Genomic DNA, 24,382 nt, shown 5'->3' on the forward strand with positions numbered 1-24,382 from the left:
ATAGCCTATATACAGGAGACTCATTTTAGGACGGGGGGGCTGCCTCTGCTGCAAAATAGGTTCTTTCCATCAGCATATCATGCAGGAAACCAGGAAGCTAAATCCAAAGGGGTTTCTATTTTGATATCCAACAGAATTCCCTGGACACTGGAAGATAGGCATCAGGACCCAAAAGGGAGATATATTTTCTTGAAAGGGATGATAGGAGGAATTAAAGTAACTTTAGCTACGGTGTATTTTCCGAATGTACATCAAGATACCTTTATGAGGAAAACCCTCAAGGAATTGATGAAATTTTCGGAAGGTAAACTAATTCTGGGAGGAGATTTCAACATCCCCCTGAGCCCAAAAATGGACACTTCGAGGGGAACCTCATCTATCACAGAGGGGGTCAGACGGGGGGTCTTGCGCAGCCTACATGAGGCCCAGTTGGCGGATGTGTGGAGGATGATGAATGGGGATGAAAGGGATTATACATTCTACTCGAATCCACATCAGGTCTATTCTCGGATAGACCTGTTCATGATCCCCCATTATCTGATCTCCTCTGTGGTAGAGATGTCCATTGGGAATATAACATGGTCAGACCATGCCCCTGTGAGCTTGCGTATCTCATTGCTTAGTACAGGGCCCACTCAGGATAGAAGGTGGCGCCTAAACGAAAGCCTCCTGCAGAACAGGGAAGTGAGGGAGGATGTTGCTCGGGAAATTACAGAGTATTTCCAAATGAATGATATTCCCGGGAGCAACCCAGGGATGGTCTGGGAAGCCCATAAGGCGGTGATTAGGGGGGCCCTGATCAGACATGGAGCTAACCTAAAAAGGAAGCGAGAACAGCAGGTTAAAAATATACTAGCAGAAATTCAGGAACTGGAACTCCGACATAAAAAGTTACATACCCCACAGATAGGTAGAGAACTGAGTCACCTGAGAAGGCAGATTACAGAGATATTAAGATACAAAGCCAAAGCAAGCATACAAAGAGGAAGGAAAATAAATTACGAATTTGGCGACAAGTGCAGTAAATTATTAGCTGGAAAACTGAAAGAGAAGAGCCAACAAACATTTGTTTCACAAATTAAGGGGAAGGAGGGACAATTAAAACAGAAACCGAAGGATATAGTGGAGGAGTTTGGTAGATACTACTCCTCTTTATATAATTTGACTCAGATACCAATAGCGCCTTCAAAAATAGAAGAATATCTCTCAACAATGGACTTAGCCAAGTTGTCACCAATTGCTAGGGCTAGCTTAGAAACCGCGATCTCGATAGAAAAACTAGAGGCAGCATTAAAAACTATGGCGGACGGGAAAGCCCCGGGCCCAGACGGTTACACAATAAGGTACTATAAGGAATTTGGAACAATATTGGGAGGGCAGCTAATAAAAGTTCTTAATGCAGTGGGCTGGACAGCTGAGTTTCCACCAGATTCCTTGTTGGCACATATTGTAGTTATCCCCAAAGAGGGAAAGGACCCGGCGGAGTGTAGCAGTTACAGGCCGATTTCGTTGCTTAATTCGGATTTAAAACTTTTTACGAAGATTTTGGCGAGACGAATTCAGGTTTGGCTACCCGACCTAGTGGATAGGGACCAAGTGGGTTTTGTCCCTACACGGGAGGCAAGAGATGGTACAATAAAGGTCCTCAACTTGGTGCAGGAGGCTGGTGACGGGGACATCCCTTGCGTGTTCCTAAATACCGATGCCGAAAAGGCTTTTGATAGAGTGAACTGGAATTTCATGTTTTCGGTGTTGAGACATGTGGGGATGGGGGAGAATATGTTAAGATGGATTGGGAGTGTATATACTGGTCCAAGAGCGGCAGTGAGAGTGAACGGGATATTCTCCAAAACCTTCCAGATCACAAACGAAACGCGCCAGGGATGTCCCCTGTCACCACTGTTATTCGTATTATCTCTGGAGCCCTTACTAAATAAAATACGCAAAAACCCGGATATACAGGGTATTCAGATAGGGGAGGAAACACATAAAGTAACTGCTTTTGCAGATGATCTGCTGTTCGCTGTATCAAACCCACATGTTTCTCTTCCCAACCTTGTCAAAGAAATAGCCATATTTGGAGAACTTTCCAACTTAAAAATAAATCAGGCAAAGTCTGAAGCAATGAGTGTGTCGATGACATCCCATAAACAGTCGATTGTACAACAAAACTTTGGTTTCAAATGGAAGACTGCACTAAAGTTCTTGGGCACCCTGATTCCAGCAAACATAAAAGAAGTTTTTAAAATAAACTTTCCACCACTTCTTAATTCAATAAAAACACTACTTGAGAAATGGCAACATGGATTTCATTCATGGTTTGGCAGAAACAATATAATCAAGATGAGTATTTTGCCAAAAATCACATATTTATTTCAAACCCTGCCAATAACCATACCACAGGTCTTTCTCCGACAAATGGACTCATTTTTGATGAAGTTCATATGGGCGGGGAAAAAAGCAAGGATAAAAAAAGAGGTGATGAAGGCGCCCAAGAGCTTTGGGGGGATGGCAGTCCCAGACATTGCTAAGTACTATCAAGCGGCACACTTGACAAGATTGGTAGACTGGTGCAGGAATGGGCACTATAAAAGGTGGGTTGAGGTGGAACAGCAGATCTGTCCAATAGCATTAAGTAGAGCTCCTTGGTGCTACAATGTACTACCAAGCAAGATGAAAAAACATCCTACAATAGGACCTACGCTGTTAATTGCAGCTAAAATATGCAAAATTCCAAACTTTTCAACAAAACGTTCTCCCCTGTTCCCTATATTAGGGAACCCAGGATTTACACCGGGCACAGGAGGAGCGGTTTTTAATAAATTAAAAGAAAAGGGCAAGGTGCAGGTATCACATTTTCTGCAAACAAATATGTGGCCATCAACTGAGGACTTGACGAGGAGAGGGGGGAATTATGAGTTGAGCCTGTGGCAAGCACTTCAATTAAGTTATTTTCTAAGATCCCTAGGCCAACCATCTAATTTCAGGCGACAATTAACTAAATTTGAACAATATTGCGACGATGAGGAACCAATACAAAGAGTAAGCTCAAAGATGTATAGAATACTGATCGCGCCTCAAGCAGACTTTGAGTTGCCGGGACTGGGGAAATGGGAAAGGGGTCTGGGGAGAAATTTCTCACAGACTCAACGTAAACACATAATTCATCTAGCATTACACTCTTCAACATCTACGCGTATACAGGAATCCAATTATAAACTATTGTCCCAATGGCATTATACACCAGTAAAGTTGCATAAATTTAGTGAGGAAAACTCAGAGAACTGTTGGAGATGTGGCTTGGAGCAGGGAACTATGGTGCACATATTCTGGTCATGTGTAAAAGTAAGAGGTTACTGGAAGGAAGTCCAGAGAATTGTTCAAAAATTTACGGAACGTCAGATGATCCGGCCTTTTTTCTGCTCCATAGCTCACAAATCCCAGTTCAAGAGTATAAAAAGTCGGTGGTATGCCATTTGATAAACACGGCCAAGATCGGAATAATGTTACAATGGAGAGATAGTAGACCACCCTCTATCGCGAGATGGCTCAATAGAGTGAGAGAGATTGGAGCTATAGAGGATTTAATCCTCTCAGCGAGGAATAAAAGGGAACAATATGTGGCAACATGGTCCAGGTGGAACCAGTTTACAAAATCGGATGAAGGGAAGAGATTGCTGGAGGATTAGAAGGGAGAGGGTAGAATCTATTATGTTGGGTCCAGGTTGTGAGAGGTAGAAGAGGAGAACCAAATGGGGATCTTCCGTCACCGGCGGAGAGGAGGTGAGGAGTGAGGGGGGGGACTGTTTAAAAATATTATGTTTTTTGTTTGTTTTTTTGGGTGTTTTTTTTTTTTTTTTTTTTTTTTTTGGGGAGGGTTTGCTCTGGTTTTAAGTTTTGGGCGAAACTAAGTAGGTCATAGGGAAGGTAAAGGGAATATAATGGGACAGACGTATGGAATAACTCATGGGTCCTGGGGAAAGGGGAAAGTGGGATATGATCAAAAAGAGGGTTTAAGTAAGAAAGTAGAGGAATCAGGATGATATTAGATAGGGTATTTAACTGTTTAACTTGATTGATACCCCTTGTTCCCCCGTTGATTCCCCGTAAGAATGAACAGTGGACTTTTTATATGTTTATGTACCCATGATATATGTTATGTTTATTTGCTGTGACCCTTACTAAAGGAAAAATAAAGAAAATGATAAATATGAAAAAAAAAAAAGGAAAAGACTTTATTAAAAATCACAAGTGGCAACTCTTGATATACATAAGCTTGTAATCCACCCAGTGGGGTTTGCTGTTGAGGCAACCTGTGAAGCTCTGGTGAACTTCATGCCCAAGAGGGTTAGAGCAGTGCTGGAAAATAATGGTGGCCACACAAAATATTGACATTTTGGGCCCAATTTGGACATTTTCACTTAGGGGTGTACCAGGGATGGACTGGCCATTGGGACTACAGGGAGTTTCCCGGTGGGCCGATGGCTCAGTGGGCCGGCTTCAGTGACAGCGGACCGCCGCCCCCCTCCGCTCCTCTGTCTCTCCCTTCCCGCATCGCTTACCTCCTCTCCCTCCCCGCAGCGCTCACCTGGGGGGAACAAAGAAGCAGGGGGAGGAGCATGGGGGGAGGGGACAGACAGCTGACTCAACAGCTATGGCCTGGGAGTTTCTCACTTCTGCCTAATCTTGTCCCATAAGGGGGGGGCACCAAACTGATTCTTTGCTCCGGGTGAAATAATGTCTAGCTTCCCTACTGGTACTGCCTATAAGAGTACCAGTACCAGTAATAAAGTAGAACGGCTAGTGGCTAGTGAAGGGGAAGAGGGGGCTTGGGTGGCCGGGGGGTGCGGGAGTTGTCCGGCCACCGCGGGAGAGACCTGTCAAAGTGGGCCAGTCTGGATGAAGTCCAGGGCCAAATTTTTGTCCCAGTCCAGCCCTGGGGTGTACTCACTTTTGTTGCCAGCGGTTTAGACATTAAAGCGGTTGTATAGCCACCTGTAAAGGAAAAAGCATAATGCACCGCATACTAGTTCGTTATGAAATACTTACCTTAGAACGAGGTGTCGGTACCTCTGCCGGTCTACTCCGAGGGAGATGACATTTCCCCTCTGCGTGTCTTCCGGGTATCGCGGCTCCAGCGCTGTGAGTGGCTGGAGCTGCGATGTCGTCACTCCCGCGAATGCGTGCAGGAGACTTCTTTCCGGCAAGGTCCGGCGTCTGCCGGGCCTTAAGCCGAGAATCCCCTGTGCGCATGCCCCGCTGCATTCAGTGGCTCATTGCGAGGGGAATATCTCCTAAACCGTAAAGGTTTAGGAGATATTTTTTTTGCCTACAGGTAAGCCTTATTATAGGCTTACCTGTAGGTAAAAGTAAAAAAAAAGACTATACAACCACTTTAATGTCACTACTTTACATTGTAGCAAAGTGTCATTTCTTCAGTGTTGTCACATGAAAAGATATACATCGGAACCTCAGATTACGAGCAGGAGAATGCTCGTAATCCAGAGCACTCGCATATCAAAGTGAGTTTCTCCATAGAAGTCAATGGAAACGAAAATAATGTGTTCCGCATTGACTGTTATGGCATGCAATACCGCATGTGGCCAGAGGTGGAGGGCGTCTGAGAGCCTCGGAAAGGCTCGGGGGCAGCTCGGCTGAAGTCGGAAAACCTCGGAGAGGCTTGGCAACTGAGTATTTCCGAACGGCTCTGATTGGCTCTGCTCGTCTCCGGTGCCCCCGCACCTCAGGCCAAATGCGGTACTGCACACCGCTGTGGCTTAGATCCTGCTCGTTTTGCAAGACAACACCCACAAAGCAAGTTAGGATTTAAAAAAAAAAAAAAAAAAAGAATGCTTGTATTGCCAAACGCTCGTTAACAGCGTTACTCGCAATCTGTGGTTTCACTGTAAAAAAATATTTACAAAAATGTAAGCGGTGTACTCGTTTTTGAGAGATACTGTATATGGCCTGCCTCAGGGCTGAGGGGTATTGAGTGCAGTACTAAGACAGATTGCTGTGAAGTTTTTAGGAAGCCATATACAGCACCTTCCCAGTCCCTCCGACAAGGCATGATTTGCCTGAATTGCATAGAGAAGCACAGAAACTCAATGACATCCCTGGCCCGGATTCAGAGAGCAATTGCGCCTGCGTAACCATAGTTACGCAGCGCAATTGCTGACATGCGCTGGCGTTACAAATGCTCCTGATTCAGGAACATCGTAACGGCGACTGTAGCCTAAAATCTGCACGGCATAAGGCTCTTATGCCCGCATATCTTAGGCTGCATTCTTGCGATGGCCGCTAGGTGGCGTTCCCGTTTGTGCTCAGCGTATAGTATGCAAATTGCATACTAACACCGATTCACAATGTTGCGCGAGCCCTGCGTACGCAATTTACGCCGTTTCCGTACGGCGGTTTTTGCATAAGGCTGCCCATGCTATTAGCAGGGGCAGCCAATGTTACGTATACCCGACGTTCCCGCGTCGCAAAATTTGAATTTTACGTAGTTTGTGTAAGTGAATCGTGAATGGCGCTGGACGCCATTCACGTTCACTTTGAAGCAAATGACGTCCTTGCGACGTCATTTGCCGCAATGCACGTCGGGAAAGTTTCCCGACGGAGCATGCGCTCTACAATCGGCGCGGGAACGCGCCTAATTTAAATGATTCCCGCCCCCTACGGGATCATTTACATTAGGCGCCCTTACGCAGGGCAATTTTAAAGAGCGCACACGCAATTTACGGAGCTACTGCTCCGTGAATAGCGCGCAGCGCAGATAATTTGCGGGGGCGCAGGGCAAAAACGCTGCCCTGTCCCCCTGTAAAAAAGGGGCAAATCTCTGGATCCGGGCCACTGTGTCTAAAATAAGGTATTACTAAAAAAAAAAGTTGTTATTAAAAAAATATATATATATTGGTGTGGTAATGAGAGGACAGGAAGGAACCAGAGGAGGCAAGTTATAAGCAAATTAAACTTCAGCTTTGAGTTGAATCTGAAATCGTATGTGGCTGTATTGTATTTTATTCCTATTGCATTTGTTTTTCAGCCTACCTAGGATTCCTGTGGATGCTTCTACTAGTGGCATATGGACAGAGAGATCCAAATTCATACTACCTTAATAAGCACATAGAGGGCAGTTTTACAGATGGAATGGGGAAAGTCTGCAGCTACCAAGATTTCTTTAACTGGGCTAACACTACCCTTATCAATAACCTCTATGGAACCCATCCAGGTACAATTTGTATTTACAAGTTTTATTTGCACCCTCTCCAAAAATGGCAACCGAGGGCATTCAGTGAACGATTTGAATATGGAACACCCCCCATACATTGCATATCTTGCTTGTGTGATTGGCTTGCTTCTTTTTCCAGATGTTTTTGCACATAGCTGGAAACATTGGTGTTAGCAGCCTACTTTATTAGGGTGTGCACCCCAGAGCACAGACACACATGTCTGTATATCAGCAGAGCAGCGGACAGTGTCAGTAGGGCAGTGGACAGTGTCAGCAGGGCCGTTTGAAGGAATTTGGGGGCCCCAAGCAAAATGGGGGCCCCCAAGCACCCTCCCCCCGCATGCAAAGCCTACGTTAACGCTACACTAATTTTTTTTATTCTTACCTCCCGTTCTTCCCTGTAGGCTGCCGCTGTAGCGTGGCTGAGCTCCTCTTCCCCCTGCCTCTTCCCCAGTCCCCTATCAGATAGTGCCGGGTACCGCGCGTGGTACAGGAGATTCAGTTTCCTGTCTTCCCGGCCGGACTGAAAGGAAGTGACCACTGTGCACTTCCTGTCAGTCCGGCCGGGAACAGGAAACTGAATCTCCTGTACCATGCGCGGTACCCGGTCAGACTGACAGGACTCCAGGTGGAAGGAAGGAAGAGGAGCTCGGCCACGCTACAGCCTAGGAAGGGGAAGATTGGGGCCCCAGGCCAGCTCAGGGCCCCAAGCAATTGTTTGTTTTGCCTGTCCTGTAGCGACGGGCCTGAGTGTCAATAGTTTTTAAATTGTATTGTTTCTACCAATTTTACTTTTTTATTATTTTTGACAATATTTTTTATAAAAAAATTTTACAAGCCCTAAATAGATGTTTCACTTTTGAGACAGAGAAAGGAACTGAGGACAGAGATTCTCCAGTCCCTTTTTTTTGCAGCCTAAGCTGCACAGGACAGTGAACAGAGGGAAGTGGTCTGTGCTGAGTGGCTGCCTGATCATTCACAAACTAAAGCATAGTGAACTATGCTCACTTAAAGCGGGGGTTCACCCTAAAAAAAAATTCTAACATTACATTCAGCTCACTACCGACATTGACAGTATGCAGATCTTTTTTTTTTTTCTTGTCGTACATACCGTTTTTTCCGTTATTTCCCCCCCCCCCCGACTTCCGGGTAGTGAATCCCACGGGAGTGGGCGTTCCTATGCACAGGCTAAGTGATTGACGTACGACAAAAGGTTCCCCTCGGCGCATACGGCCGCGTCACGAGTTGCCGAAAGAAGCCGAACGTCGGTGCGCAGGCGCCGTATAGAGCCGACTGTCTAGCTTCTTTCGGCAACTCGTGACGCGGCCGTATGTGCCGAGGGGAAGCTTTTGTCATACGTCAATCACTTAGCCTGTGCATAGGAACGCCCACTCCCGCGGGATTCACTACCCAGAAGCCGGGGGGGGGGGGATAATGAAAAAAACGGTATGTACGGCAAAAAAAAAAAGATCTGCATACTGTCAATGTCGGTAGTGAGCTGAATGTAATGTTAGATTTTTTTTTTAGGGTGAACCCCCGCTTTAAGAATGAACACAAGAATAATCAGTACAGATCACTGACTGCGTTCATTTAGAAAAGGAAGGGGCTGGTAAATGAAATATTTACTGGCCCCTTCCCCTGCTCTCCATCCTAAAACATCTCCCGCAGCAGACGGTGGGAGAAGAGAGGAGGGGAGCTGGGATCACTGCAGGGAGAAGACAGGGGGTGCGAGAAAGAAGGGGAAATCAGCACTGCACGGGGTGATTAGGGTGTGCTCAGGCACACCCTTTGCGCACGCCTTTGGCTGGAAGTCAGATTAGAAGCATCCCTTGCAATAGGAGTTTCATTTTTTGATAAGATGCTTCCTAAAATTCATTCTGGCTAAAAGGATGTAGATGTTATTTTTCTTATTACAAAACTGAGACTGTAGGCAGATTCTTCCACTTAAAAGTCAGTATGATAAAGGATTTGGCAAGGGACATAAGGACAGAAAAAGATTTAGCTAAAACCCTTGCAATGGGTTTTAGTTCACTAGGAGAGGATTGTTTTTTTTCCCAACAACACTGGAGTTTTACTTGTTGGGAGAACTTGTCAAACATACTGTACTGCAAAAGTGAAATATTACCTCTCTTCAGGGAATATGGCCTTAAAGGGGTTTTAAAGGTTCATGTTTTTCACCTTAATGCATCCTATGCATCTGACAGTTAAGGCCCTCCCAGCCCCCCTATTTTACTTACCTGAGCCCGAGGATCCGGTTTTGATGTATACCAGCCGATACCAGCTTGTAAAGCATCTGATCAAACCACTCATAAGTACCACAAGCATATGTAAACAGTATTTGCACAGTTTATATGAGGTTTCACTGCAAATGTCGGAGCAAAAGCAATAGTTATAGCACCAGACCTCCTGTGTAACTCTAAACTAGTAATATGTTTTCTTGTGAAAAAAAAAACTGGTAATATGTAAACGTTATAAAGCATCGCCTATGGAGATTTTTAGGCACCGCAGTTTGTCGCCAATTCCTCAGGTATACGCAGTTTTAAAAAGTAACATGCCAGCTGGTTATGATGCAAAACACCATATTTTATATTTTGTAAAAAATTGGGTATTATAACATTTATTAAAGTATATTTTTCACTAAAAGTTTTTTTCAAAAATGGCTGCGCAAATATCATGCAACATAAGATTTTGGAATAATCAACATTTTATTCTCCTGGGTCTCTGATTTAAAAAATAATGGCCCGGATTCACGTAGCACTTCACGTAAGTGCACATAAGCGCCGTCGTATCTATGCGCCTGACTCTGAAAGCAGGATACGCCTGAAAATAGGCTTCATCCGACCGACGTAAGTTTCCTACACCGTCGTATCCTTGGCGCATATTTACGCTGGCCGCAAGGGGCGCTCCCATTGATTTACGATTCGAATATGCAAATGAGTGAGATACGCTGATTCACGAACGTACTTGCGCCCGGCGCATTAATATACGCGGTTTACATAAGTAGTACGTCCGGCGTAAAGTTAAGCCTCATAAAGCAGGTGTAAGTCAGCAGCATCAGTGCAAATGGCTGCACCAGGGAACACAGCCGTCGTTTTTTACGTAGTTTACGTAGTACGTGAATAGGGCTAGTCATAGGTTACGTTCAAGTCGTAGGCAGTGATTCGAAGTAAATTCGGAGCATGCGCACTGGGAAGCGTCCATGGGACGGCGCATGCGCCGTTCGTTATTCGTATCTTGATGGCGCCCGGCCCATCATTTACATGGGGTCACGCCTCATTAGCATGGCTCACGCCCACTGCCACTTACGACGAGTTACGCCGAGGAAACCCAGCGTAGATTAGGGAGCAAGTGCTTTGTGAATACTGTGCTCGCTGCTCTGCGCTACGTCGGCGTAGCGTATATTCGATACGCTACGCCGGCATAACTATGCGCCAAGGTATGTGAATCCGGGCCATAATGTTTGGGGGTTCTAAGTAATTTTCTGATTTTGTTTTTTAGTAAAAGCCAGTTTTTACATGAATATAAAAAGTGTTGGAATTGGCCTGGGGATCAATTGATTAACATATTTATATAATGTATACTTCTTTGTTTGATGTGGGACAGGCTTTGTGACGGATGGTAACTCCAAGTTGGTTGGCAGCGCAAGGTTTCGCCAGTTGCGAGTCAAGAAGGACTCTTGCCCAATAGCTACTGTCCTCCAGAATACGATTAATGAATGTCGGGCACCTTATTCCCTGGATACTGAGGATATGGAACATTATGGTGAAGGCTGGAATTCCTCTGCATTCACCAATGCAACCAACACTGATTCTGCCTGGTACTACAAGAGCCAGTCCAAGCTTAGAGGCCACCCTACCTGGGGTCGACTGGCAACATACCGCGGAGGGGGTTATGTGGTACATTTAGGAAGCGATAGAACTACTGCACGCAGGTATTTTTTTAAATCTTTTATTTGGCTGATGGAATCAAGGCAAATGTAAAACAATGAAAGAAAGAAAAATGCGCTAGAAATCAACTACTAGGATATATAACAAACTGGTAGACAAATATACGTATATGCAACATAAATGATAACATATGATGATCCCATATGCATACCTCCCAACTTTCTGAGATGGGAATGAGGGACACCTATCAGCAAAAGTATGCAGGCATAGGACACACCCCTTGCCACGCCCCCTTAAAGGAGAATTGTACAAAAAAATAAGATTGGTTAAACCCACAAGTGCTTTTTTTACCACTACTATTTCTTTATATTGGCTTTCGGAATTTACAAATGCAGCAATTTAGAAATCAGACGAAAGTTTAGTGCTGGGAAACACTTTTTGAAAGATAAAAAGTGCATTTTATATACAACTCTATAGATCAGACCAAAATGAGGGACAAATGAGGAGAATGAGGGACAAAGGGACATTGCTCCAAATCAGGGACAGTCCCTCGAAATCAGGGACAGTTGGGAGGTATGCATATGGTCCTCGTGCTCAATAAAGACTCCTATGGACCGGTGCTCAGACTGGGTGCCCCACATAGATGTGCACTCACCGGAATGTGTGGACCAACTATCACTAGTGTGGTCTATTAGGCATGTGGGGATACCCCGAACTCAGATCATTAGGATGTGTTGCATGTGTTGCATGACCGCGCAATTGTGATTCAAAGTGTGAGAGCGCTGAAAGCTGAAAATTTGCCTGAGCAGGAACAGGGTAAAAGTGCCCAGTAGGCAAGTGGTTAAAATGTTTTCTCTGTCTCTTCTTTATAGTAAAATAATGTGGGCCACTTCATGATTCTCCCAAATTTATCAGAAGCCACAATTTCACATTTTACTTGTCAGTGAATCCTGGCATTGTGACTTCCCAAATAAGATTCAGATGCTCTAGAAACATAATAAATCTGAATAGTCGATAGATTACTTATGTAATGATTTCTCCAAAGAAACCTTCCTTTACTAGGTTTTATTATTAAATTACTGTATTTATCGGCATATACCGCGCACTTTTTTGCCCTTAAAATCAGGGCAAAATCGCGGGTATGCGATATACGCCGATACCCGCTTCCCGCGCCGTGTTTTAACCACTGCGCCGACATATACCGAGTGCAGTACACTCGGGTATACTCGGGCAGGCTCGGCTCCTCTTGCGGTCACGTCCTGTACGTCCTTTACGCGAGAGGAGCCGAGCCTGCCCGACTATACCCGAATGTACTGTGCTCGGTATATGTCGGCGGAGTGGTTCAAACACAGCGCGGGAAGCGGGGATTCGACTCGGAGACAGCGCGGGAGGACACCACGGACACCACGATGGCCGCAGAAGGACGCCGGACCGGACAAGGCCGCCGATGGACGCCCTTGCAAGACACCAAAACTGTAAGTATAAAACATTTTTTTTTCAGGAATTTCAGGGCTACACCGGAGCACGTAATCCACACCACTGGACCGTGGGACAGGTGAGTGTCTGTTTATTAAAACTCAGCAGCTACACTTTTTGTAGCTACTGACTTCTAATAAATGAAAAAAAGCCTAGAACTTCACTTTAAGTACTGATCTCCTGCACCGAGGTTCCTCTGCACTATCTACAAGATCAATTCTTCCTGTGCTAGAAGATAACAGCGCTGTGATCCCTGTTTTGCATTGTATAGGCTGATTAACTGGACTGACGTATATACTCAAGGCCAGAATCGTCTTGATTAATATTACAGGCAATTACTCATATTTTGCGTGTCGGAATTGCTACAGACGATCGGATTTTCTGATAGGAATTTTTTCCGTCTGAATATTTGAGAACCAGCTCTCAATCTTTTGTTGGCGGAAAGTCCGACAGCAAAAGTCAGATGGAGCATACACACGGTCAGAATTTCTATTCAAAAGCTCACATCGGACTTTTGCTGTGGGAATTTCCGCATTACTCCATCCTGGCATTTTAGAAACAAATCTTTTTTTTTCTGACTGCAGCTGAAGAGGCTCAAACCCAGCAGGAATGAGAGGATTTCAGTTGTGAGAGGTGGAGCAGAAGAGAACAAATAATACGTCTCTATTTAAAGTCAAAAGCAACCAAAGATTCTGCTGTTCAATTACGTCTTGATGTTTCTTTCTCTTTTCAGGATTCTGCGAAACCTTTTCAACAATGTCTGGTTGGACGATTTCACTAGGGCTCTTTTTGTAGAATTTACGATTTATAATGCCAATGTCAACCTCTTCTGCATTGTCCGGGTAATGTTTGAGACCAACGCATTAGGTAGGTGCAACAAGAGGATTTTAAAGTTCTATCAGCATCACAACACATCTGCCTGGAAGTATATGTAAACCCTAACCAGTGTTGCTCATCTTACTTTAAAAAAGTAATTAGTTACAGTTACAAATTACTTCTCCGAAAAAGTAATTGCGTTAGTGACTCAGTTACTACATTGAAAAAGTAATTAGTTCCTCAGCAAAGTAACTGACTTTTTTTCTTTATATTCTACAATGCAATTATATAGCAGAGGGTGAGGAGTATATAGCAGAGGGTGAGGAGTATATAGCAGAGGGTGAGGAGTATATAGTAGAGGGTGAGGAGTATATAGTAGAGGGTGAGGAGTATATAGTATATAAGAGGGTGAGGAGTATATAGTATATAAGAGGGTGAGGAGTATACAGTAGAGGGTGAGGAGTATACAGTAGAGGGTGAGGAGTATACAGTAGAGGGTGAGGAGTATACAGTAGAGGATGAGGAGTATATAGTAGAGGGTGAGGAGTATACAGTAGAGGGTGAGGAGTATATAGTATATAGTAGAGGGTGAGGAGTATACAGTAGAGGGTGAGGAGTATACAGTAGAGGGTGAGGAGTATATAGTAGAGGGTGAGGAGTATATAGCAGAGGGTGAGGAGTATATAGTAGAGGGTGAGGAGTATATAGTATATAAGAGGGTGAGGAGTATATAGTATATAAGAGGGTGAGGAGTATATAAGAGGGTGAGGAGTATACAGTAGAGGGTGAGGAGTATACAGTAGAGGGTGAGGAGTATACAGTAGAGGGTGAGGAGTATATAGTAGAGGGTGAGGAGTATACAGTAGAGGGTGAGGAGTATATAGTATATAGTAGAGGGTGAGGAGTATACAGTAGAGGGTGAGGAGTATATAGTAGAGGGTGAGGAGTATATAGTAGAGGGTGAGGAGTATATAGCAGTGGGCCCACTGCTATATACTCCTCACCCTCTACTATATACTCCAGTCCTCACCCTCTACTGTATACTCCTCACCCTCTACTGTATACTCCTCACCCTCTACTGTATACTCCTCACCCACTGCTATATACTCCTCACCCACTGCTATATACTCCTCACCCGCTACTATATACTCCTCACCCACTGCTAGTAGGTGAGGAGTATATAGTAGCGGGTGAGGAGTATATAGCAGTGGGTGAGGAGTATCCTATCCTTAGGGTCCTCCATGTAGAACTGACAGTCAGACAGAAGTGGCCACCTACCGGCATGATGATGATGATGATGATGAGCAGAGTCCCCGCCGTCCTCCCCGCCTTCCAGCCTCCTCCCTGATGGTGACCGAGTTATCGTCTCACTCTCCATGAAGATATCAGCCCCGCTTCTGTGGGTGTGTCCTGCCTGGAGACACTCCAGTGTGGGCTTCCGCCCTTGCATCGCGGGACATTGACGTATGGTGAATGCGCAAAACCAACGCGCTGACGTCATGCGGGCGCCCAGACCCGGCAATTACTCTGCTGCCATCTAGTGGCGGTAGATGTAATTGCGGTAACAACGCACAGTAATGGGAACGGCGTTGCCGAGAGGGAAAAAGTAATCTGATTACTCGTTACCCTCAGGAGGCCCATCGTTACCTAACGGCGTTTATTTAAACGCCGTTAGTTACAACACTGACCCTAACAATGACTTCTCTTACTTTCTCCCTTTTGGTCTGTTAAAATTACTGTTGAAAACATTTTGTTATATCAGTAGAAGTCTAAAACCATACCTGTTGATCTGTCTAGAAATCCAGTGCTGTTCTATTTCCTGCAATCTTATCTCAAACAATGTTATCAGAAAGTTTGTTGAGACCACAGAACGTAAACCATGTAATGGAGAAGAGAGAAAGTTGTCTGTAGTACACAAATGTCGAGTGGCATCGGCTGGTTCAATAGAAATCGGCCACCAACATAATAAACAAAAAAATGGAAAAAAATTAAGAAAAAGGCCAACATATGGCCCATGTGTAGGGCAGCCTGTCCGACAGAAGTCGGCCGGCTTCTGTCGAAGAGGCATGAACGGCTTCCAATCAGCGTTTTCAGCCAACAAATGAGAGCTTATGGCCGAAAGTGCCAACCTGAGATTTCTGGTGGGGGAGGGGGGGGGGGGGGGTGTCCCCCTGTCAGAACACAATTGAACCGCAGGGGAGATCGCTGTACTAACATCCAATTTTCTGTCCAGCCCGGTGGGTTGAACAGAAAAAAATAGCAGTGTGTACTAGGCTTTGTGTAAAATGGTACTACAGCGCTATTACGTAAACCATGTAAAAACCAAACCATAAATTACTAAAGATAAGCTGCAGACACGTGAGGTGCACAAAACCAAAGTGAATAAATGAGAAAATATTGTGTTGCGCTAATAATCAAGTAAAAATTGCATACATATAATTATATATATAACCATATACATAAAAAAGGACCCCCTACACCTCAAATAAGGGAGGTATATGTGCAAAGGATAATAAGCCAAAAAAACTACTAAAAAATTATAATGTGAAAAAGTTCTAATAGAACCAGCAAAAATAGTTCATGGGAAAAAACACAGTTCAGTACATATGCTAATATGGAGGCAGGTATGAGACCCACAGTCCTCTGATGTGCAGCTGTCACTTATAGCAAAACTTCCCCTTCTGGACTCCCCGATCTTACACAGGATATCAGCCGCTCATAAGGAGAAAAGAAAGATATATAGTGCAAATAACGTTTGAAATGGGAAATAAAACCCTGCAATGCGATGATTGCACTCACGGAACCTCGATGGTAGACAGGCTCAACTGCAAACAGTCATGGAACGCCGCTCAGTGCTACGATCTCCTCAGATGGACGGATTTGACCGTTGACCGCGTCACTCGGCTCCTCCCCCACGCGTATCGTCACTAGCCACGTGACTTATTCATGGGTTGCCATGTGACCATGTCAGCTGTCTATTTATACAGGCTGGCAATGGAGGCAAGAGCGGAGGGTGGATCCTTCACATCATTGACGGCTGACTGGTGCGCTTTAGCCACAACATTTTAATGTGATCTTTACAAGCAATTAAAATACATATAAACAAGACCATTTGGAAAAAGTTAAATGTTAAAACACATTATAAAAAACATTCAATGTAAAAACGGTAATACTACTAATAACGTCACTGCCTCCAGTGGTGAGATGAATAAATACACCTAATATCACTCAACCACTTTCAGAATGGGTAAAAGAAGGCATAGACAGTCACATGCTGCTGTAAATATCCGCTGGATCGTACACACCAGCGGATCTATCCTGCTGAAACCGATCCGCGGATCAATTTCAGCGGATCGATCCTCTCGTGTGTACGGGGCCTTAGATCGGACAGGTGTAAGTGACTTACACCGTCGGATCTTAGACTGCAATCTTCCGCTGGCCGCTAGGTGGCGTTTCGTGTTTTACTCGAGACAAATATGCAAATGAGGAGATACGCCGATTCAGAAACGAACGCCCGCCCGTCGCTTTTTTTTTACATAGCTTGCGTTCGGCTTTTTCCGGCGGATAGTTACCCCTGCTATATGAGGGGTAGCTAATGTTAAGTATGGCCGTCGTTCCCGCGCCGAGTTTTGAATTTTTACGTCGTTTGCGTAAGTCGGTCGCGAATACGGATGGACGTAATTTACGTTCACGACGAAACCAATGACGTCCTAGCGACGTCATTGGGAGCAATGCACGCTGGGAAATTTAGCCGGCGGCGCATGCGCATTTAAAACGGCGCGGGGACACGCCTGATTTAAATACTACACTCCCCCTAGCCGCGGAATTTGAATTTCGCCTGGGGATTTACGATAAGTTTCGAAGTAAGTGCTTTGTGAATACTGCACTAGCCTCTCAAAATTGCGCCCGCGGATCGTAAATCAGATAGATTACGCGGATCTAAAGATCCGCTAATCTATCTGAATCTACCCCATTGTCTTCAGAAAACTGCAGGCTTTCTTGTGCATATACATTATATAACGGTCCTATCAAATGAATTCACAAATTTGTATGTAAAAGTATGCTCACCTAAACAGAAATTGAGGTATTAAACACTTGTGTAATTTTGTAGACTATCGCTGTTTGTTACCTGTTCTAACAGTTAACATTGTAACAGTCAACTGCTTTCTGCTATGGGACTACTAGACAGAAATTCAGTGAAGTGTTTGAAAGTCTCGGATTTTGTTGTTTCTGCCTTTTTTTAAATTGGCTTATATTATGAAGATCTCCTGAAAGTTTTACTGTACCTACTTATCTCTGAAACAGAAATAGATCAAATTATGAATGATGTATGTTTTTGCTCTTTTACGAAATAGCACACAAAATCATAACTTCACTTTTCTCTTTAAGGTACCTTCATGACTCACGCTGATCTTCAAAGTGTCAGGCTGTATCCCTACACAGATGGCTTACATATATTTGTTGTGGCAGCGGAAGTGATTTATTTCCTCTTTGTTATATACTACATGGTGGTGCAGGTAAGGCTCACTCAATGACACCAACAAGCTCAGCTACCTGCATTGCACATGAGTTGTATGGTTGACCATAGTTGCTTCTATCTACATGATTCTCTGATGCTTATGTTACACAGAGATTATGGCCATTTACAGGGCCACTGTTAAAAACCATAGGGCCCCGTACAACCTACCTGACAGCCCCCCCCCCCCCCACACACACACACACTTATCCTAAAACTATTTCCCCTGTGTGTCTGCAGCAGCTGCCAGCAGGAGAGGAGGGAAGCTGGTAGCGCTACAGGGGAAGGTGGCATACAGGGGGGCCTGGACAGCAGGGGATTTGGGATACAAATACTAGAACCAATGATCGGTTCCTTCAATAGAGCAGTACAGCCTGCCTTCTTGGCAGGTGCCTGCTCTCCCCTTTTGATGGAGCCTGGGCCTGATACAAGAGGGCCACCTGTACAGCCTTATCAGCGGCCCTGGTAATTTATTTCGCACAGGTTCCAGAAAACATGTCATGAGAGAAATACACAAGCTTTTATTGTTGATCCCTTCTACTAAAAATCATAGTCACTTGAGTTTTATTGATCCAATGGCTTTAGTCCTTTTTGAATCATAGGCTAGGGTGACCATACAATTCCCCAATTTCATCCTTGGTTAAATGAATGTGTCCCTGATTTCTTTTCAGACTAAACACGCACGGTTTAATGTACATTGTCCCTTCTATTTCTGTATGAGGATGATGGCACTGGCCCGGATTCAAGAAGCAATTGCGCCTGTGTAACCATAGGTTACACAGCGCAATTGCTTACTTGCCCGGCGTTACGAATGCTCCTGATTCAGGAACATCGTAACGCCGACTGCAGCCTAAAATCTGCGTGGCATAAGGCTCTTATGCCACGCATATCTTAGGCTGCATTCTAGCGATGGCCGCTAGGTGGCGTTCCCGTTGTGCTCAGTGTATAGTATGCATGCGCTCTACGCTTGGCATGGCAGCGCGCCTAATTTAAATGATTCCCACCCCCTACGGGATCATTTACATTAGGCGCCCTTACGCAGGGCAAGTTTACACAGCGCACACACAATTTACAGAGCTACTGCTCCGTGAATCGCGGGTAGCACAGGAAATTTGCGGGGGCGCAGGGCAAAAACGCTGCCCTGCGCCTCCGTAACAAAGGGGCAAATCTACCTGAATCCGGGCCACTGTAATTATTTTAATTAAAAAAAGAAAATCTAAATACCTTTTTCCTAATTGATATACAGCTGTCACATGACCCAGCTCTTTCCCAGCCTGTCTGCAGGGAAACATAAGCAGTAAGAGCTCCTAGTCCTCTGCTGCTGGTCACATTTTCGAAATAAAACAGAAAACAGCCTTTGGAGTACAGAGTAAAAATAAATAGTTAATATCAATAAGCTGTTTTAAATTGTCATACAAATATGTATTCGAAAGAAAAAATCTTTATTATTTTTTAGCAAAAACATGGTATGGGCGGATTTCTGCCAGTCACAGGCTGTGTCAAGGAATAAGAGAGAGGTGAAGCCTCCATTAATCTACATGTAATATCCCACCCCCATTGTGTTTAGCTGGTTAATGGGCATGGAAGGAGGGAGTGGGCTGTCATTTACCACAGTGTATATGCCCACATTTGTGACTCTATAGTCACATGGGCTGCCCAAATGTAATAGGTAGGAAATGCTCAGCAAAGAAACTCACTGAAAACATGCAGAGTTGCCACCACAGCTGCAAAATCTCTAGCTGAATTGGGGACATGGACAGAAGGGGGAGATAGAAAACCGCAGGATCAGCCAGGTTTTTTGCAGGATACAGAAAAAAATCCCTAGCAATACCCTGTAGAGATAGGTCTACAGCAGAGGTCTCCAACCTGTGGTCCGCGGCCCAACGCCGGGCCGTAGCGCCTCTGCTGCCGGGCCGCGGAGGAGACCAGTAAATTGTCAGCGGTGCGGTGACGGGGAGAAAGATGACGTCATCTCTCATTGCCCGCGCCGCTGTTCAATCCTTACTTACAGGGCCGCGAAGGCTGCTCTACACGGGGGTGCAGCCGCGACCCAGAAGAGAGAGAATGACGTCATCTCTCACCGCCCACCCTCTCTCCCTCGCATGTAGATATTTTACCGCGCCGAGGAGAGGCTGACAGCGTTGTGTCTGGCTGCAAGTACTCTGCAGCCATTTTACATGAATTAATGACAAACTGCTATTTTTTGAGTGGCAGCCAAGTAACTGTGGCAATCTCCATGATGCTAGCAGGCAGCGTGGCAAGTGACATCCTCATCTAGTGGCAGGCAAAACTGGCAAGTGACATCCTCACATGGTGGCAGGCATAGTGGCAAGTGACATCCTCATCTGGTGATAGGAATAGTGGCAAGTGAGATCCTCATCTGGTGGCAGGCATAGTGGCGAGTGACATCCTCATTTGGTGGCAGGTGATTTGGCAAGTGACAAACGATGGTTGCAAGTGACGCTCTCAAGGCTCCCACTGATTCAACATTATGGTGAGTTGAACTATTTCATTGTATATTACAATGTAATGATAGAAATAATGCGTTTCAATTATCCTGACACCATAATAACCATGGTGCCGGGATGATTGAAGCACTAACACCAGCCATTGCCCTGACAAATTGCCCGCAAAATAAATCGCTTACCACCGCGCCGACCCCCCAGGCCTTGCCACAATTTACTTGCACAGAGCCGGTCCCCGGTGCCAAAAAAGTTGGGGACCGCTGGTCTACAGGGTATTGCTAGGTCTTCTTTATGAGGTGTACGTATGAAAAGTATGTTAACAAGAAAAATTACTTCCACCTGTCAATTGTACAGTGCAAACTTGAAAATAAAACATGCAAAAATTGATTGCCTACGCATAAGCCCAACATTATTAATGGAATTTATGTGTCTTTAAAACTATGTAACGCATTGTATACTGTCCACAGGGAAAACTCATGAAAACTCTTAAATGGGGGTATTTCCGCAGTAAGTGGAACCTGCTGGAGTTGGCTCTGATTTTAATAAGCTGGAGTGCCCTTTCTGTGTTTGTAAAGAGGACCATTCTTGGAAACAAGGACATCAATTACTACCAGAATCACAAGGATGAGTGAGTAGTATACGTCATTACTATCAACCATCTGTTTGATTGCCAGGGCTAACAATAAATATAGTTCTTTGCTTCAGTCAAATGTAAAACACTGCATTGACTATTTTGTATTAGCATATGCAGCCACCAGGTCGGATCCCTTGTCTCCCTTTCAAGAGAAGCCCAAAGTGAGATGCAGGCTAGGCGCAGGGCTGGCCTAAAACCGGCAGTGATAGGGGTTAATATTAGGGGAGTGTAGCTAACGAAAAGCCAAGTCCCCCCCGCCGCTGCCGACATCTAGTTGATCAGCGCTGGGTGAACATAACAGCTTTCATTTGAATAGCTGTGTGTTCCCCGCCGCGCCTTGTCATGTATAGACACTCCCCCTTGCCCGGGCACTTTGATAGACATATCACCCGTCCAATCCTGGGACGGGTGATCTGTCTATCAAAGTTTCTTGGCAAGGGGGAGTGTCTATACATGAGGCGCGGTGGGGAACACACAGCTATTCAAATAAAAGCTGTTGTGTTCCCCAAGCGCAAATTAACTAGATGTCGTAAGCGGCGGGGGGGGGCTTGGCTTTGTCTTAGGGGACTAAGCGCCAGCGGCAGCAGCTCTCCTCTCCTCCATACGAGGACTGCTCTGCTCCGCTCTCCGCCCCCTCTCCACCCCCTTTCCACTCGCACTCCACCCCCTCTCCACCAGCTCTCTGGGAAAAAAAAAAGAAGTATCGGGTCAGGCATCGGGAGCATTTGCGCGAGTACAAGTACTCGCGCAAATGCTCAGTATCGGTACCGATACCTATACTAATATCGGTATCGGGACAACCCTAGTTAGAACCCATTCACACAGGGACGACTTTGGATCCGACTTCAAGTTGCCCCAAGTCGCGCTGCATGAGAAAATCAATGTATGTGAATGGAGCCGTCTTAATGTACACTACTGCAGTCGCTCCGACTTCAGAAAAGGTTCCTGTACTACTTCAGTCCGACTTCTAGGTGACTTGTACACATTGATTTCAATGGAAGTCGCCTCAGAAGTCGGATCACTGTCTTAACAGAAGCAAAAATACAGGAAGAGAACATACATTTCTCAGGCAAACCCCTCCCTCCCACAGAGCTGATTCTTGTTTGATTGGCCACTGGAAAGCCTCCTGTCTTGGAGGCAACTTGAAGATGCCTTGTAAGTTGTCTCATGTCGCGCTGTGATTCATACTCAAGTCGTGTCCAAGTTGCCTCCCAAAGTCGCGATGGAAGTCGTGTTGCCCCTGTGTGAATGGGCTCTTAAAGCGGTTCTCCACCTTAAAGTGGAGTCCCGCTGATCGGAACCCTCCCCCCTCCGGTGTCACATTTGACACCTTTCAGGGGAGAGGGGGGTGCAGATACCTGTCTAAAGACAGGTATTTGCACCCACTTCCGGCCCGGCATTCACGGGCAAAAGACGGGCATTCCGTCACATCCCGTCGCCCCCCCCGTTGTGTGCTGGGAACACTCGGCTCCCAGCACACAGCGGGAGCCAATCGGCGGGCGCGACTCGCGCATGCGCCGTAGGGAACCAGGCAGTGAAGCCGCAGCGCTTCACTTCCTGGTTCCCTCAGCGTGGATGGCGGGGGGAGCAGCAGAGAGACGAGCGATCGCTCGTCCTCTGCTGCGATCGGCGCTGGACTCCAGGACAGGTAAGTGTCCTAATATTAAAAGTCAGCAGCTGCCGTATTTGTAGCTGCTGGCTTTTAATATCTTTTTCCCATGGCACAACCGCTTTAATGTGGAATACAAAGTAACAAAAATGTTAATCTAATTTATTTATTTTATTTTTCATGCCTCTCTTTTTTACAAAATAAAGAATACTATGCCTTTTGCTTTAATGTTCTGCAGGTTTGTAAGTTTTAATGAAACGGCCACTGCAGATGCAGCCCTGGGTTACCTTATAGCTTTCCTTGTTCTCCTATCAACCATCAAGCTGTGGCATCTGATGAGATTGAACCCAAAACTAAACATGATCACAGCAACTCTGCGCAGAGCCTGGGGTGACATTTCTGGATTTATCACCGTCATCCTAATTATGTTCCTAGCCTATTCCATTGCTGTGAGTATGCTTTATTCTATTACTTCTGTTTTGCTCATCCATCAGGTGAAATCTGTGTGATGGCTACAAGAGTAAAGACATAAAATGTGTGCAGTAGGAGAAAGACTGGCTTATAGTCCATATAGAAACACTGGTCAACTATAGTTTAAAAAATTTGACATTGGACATAAACTACAGAGGTCTCCAGTGTCTACATCAGAGGTGTGGCAGGGATCCGTACCACACCTGCAAATGTCCTTTTGCTCCTGATATCCTTGTACACCAAGTTGCGTTATATTTCCACCCCTGCCTACCTCTTTTTTTTATACAGATGATGTTGATCACCCCCCACCTTTAAAAGGTGTCAGGGTTACTACCATTCTATTTTTCCTAATTTAGGGTTTCCTTTTTCCTATCTTTGGATTGTAAGATCTCTGACATCCACGCATGTCTCTTTAGGAGATTATTTGGTCACATCCTCCTTATTATAGATCACCTTGTCCCTAAGGTAAAAAGTTGGGGTGCTGTTGACTGGCTGGTGTTTTTTGTGGTCATACTTTGTCAATCCAAATATACCCTATTACAGGGCTCAAAATTTCAAGTCCTGAGCTACTAGCCAGGCCTCAAGAGTTACTCGCCACCAGTTGCCCCACCTAATTCATACACTGCCCTGCGCCTAATTGCACCCGTAAACATGCCCTCGTAGATTATCTCATGGAATGACAATGTTTTATGCAGAATCAAGTTACAAAATTAAATATTACCAACAACAACTTTAACAAAATAGGACAGGGCACTGGGGGCAGACCAGAGGGACAGGGCACTGGGGGCAGACCAGAGGGACAGGGCACTGGGGGCAGACCAGAGGGACAGGGCACTAGAACTAAGTCTCTTCCCCATTCTTTACTGTCTCCTCTGCAACTCCCATCCATCCTCTCTCCCATTCATCTCATCATCAGGAGCCTGTGTGTGCGGCTCCACGCTTGCATGTCCCCACTTCCCCCTTTTATTCAGGCTGGCAGAGAGGAGAGGAGCTGCAGCACAGCGGGAGGGAGTACAATCCAGCGCTGAGATCCACACAACTGCACAGCCATTGACACCATAGCACAGCGCACACTGACAGCGCACAGCACACATTGAGACCAGTCTGTTCACAGTGCTCAGGCTAAACTGTTGGACACTTACATAGAGCACAAGGAGAAGAAAACTGCACAAACTAGAAGGCTGCCGCTCTCATGTCAGGGCAACTTTCAGTGAGCGCTGCACCGGAGTGGTAATTTTTGCAATCCTCCACCTCACTCATTACTTTCTGCTCTCCAG

At 45.4% G+C, this 24,382-nt stretch overlaps 1 protein-coding gene across 1 annotated transcript in view; it reads left to right on the plus strand.

Annotated features, from left to right (window-relative positions):
- PKD1L2 (polycystin 1 like 2) overlaps positions 1 to 24,382 on the plus strand; it is a 163,557-nt gene that overhangs the window by 132,223 nt on the left and 6,952 nt on the right. The window contains exons 35-40 of the mRNA XM_040329156.1: positions 7,046 to 7,231; positions 10,835 to 11,162; positions 13,328 to 13,461; positions 17,800 to 17,927; positions 20,859 to 21,019; positions 22,873 to 23,083. Of these exons, the coding sequence (XP_040185090.1) occupies positions 7,046 to 7,231; positions 10,835 to 11,162; positions 13,328 to 13,461; positions 17,800 to 17,927; positions 20,859 to 21,019; positions 22,873 to 23,083 (1,148 nt within the window). The remainder of the gene's footprint in view (positions 1 to 7,045; positions 7,232 to 10,834; positions 11,163 to 13,327; positions 13,462 to 17,799; positions 17,928 to 20,858; positions 21,020 to 22,872; positions 23,084 to 24,382) is intronic.

Source organism: Rana temporaria, chromosome 11 (genome assembly GCF_905171775.1).
Source record: "Rana temporaria chromosome 11, aRanTem1.1, whole genome shotgun sequence".
Classification (NCBI taxonomy): Eukaryota; Metazoa; Chordata; class Amphibia; order Anura; family Ranidae; genus Rana; species Rana temporaria.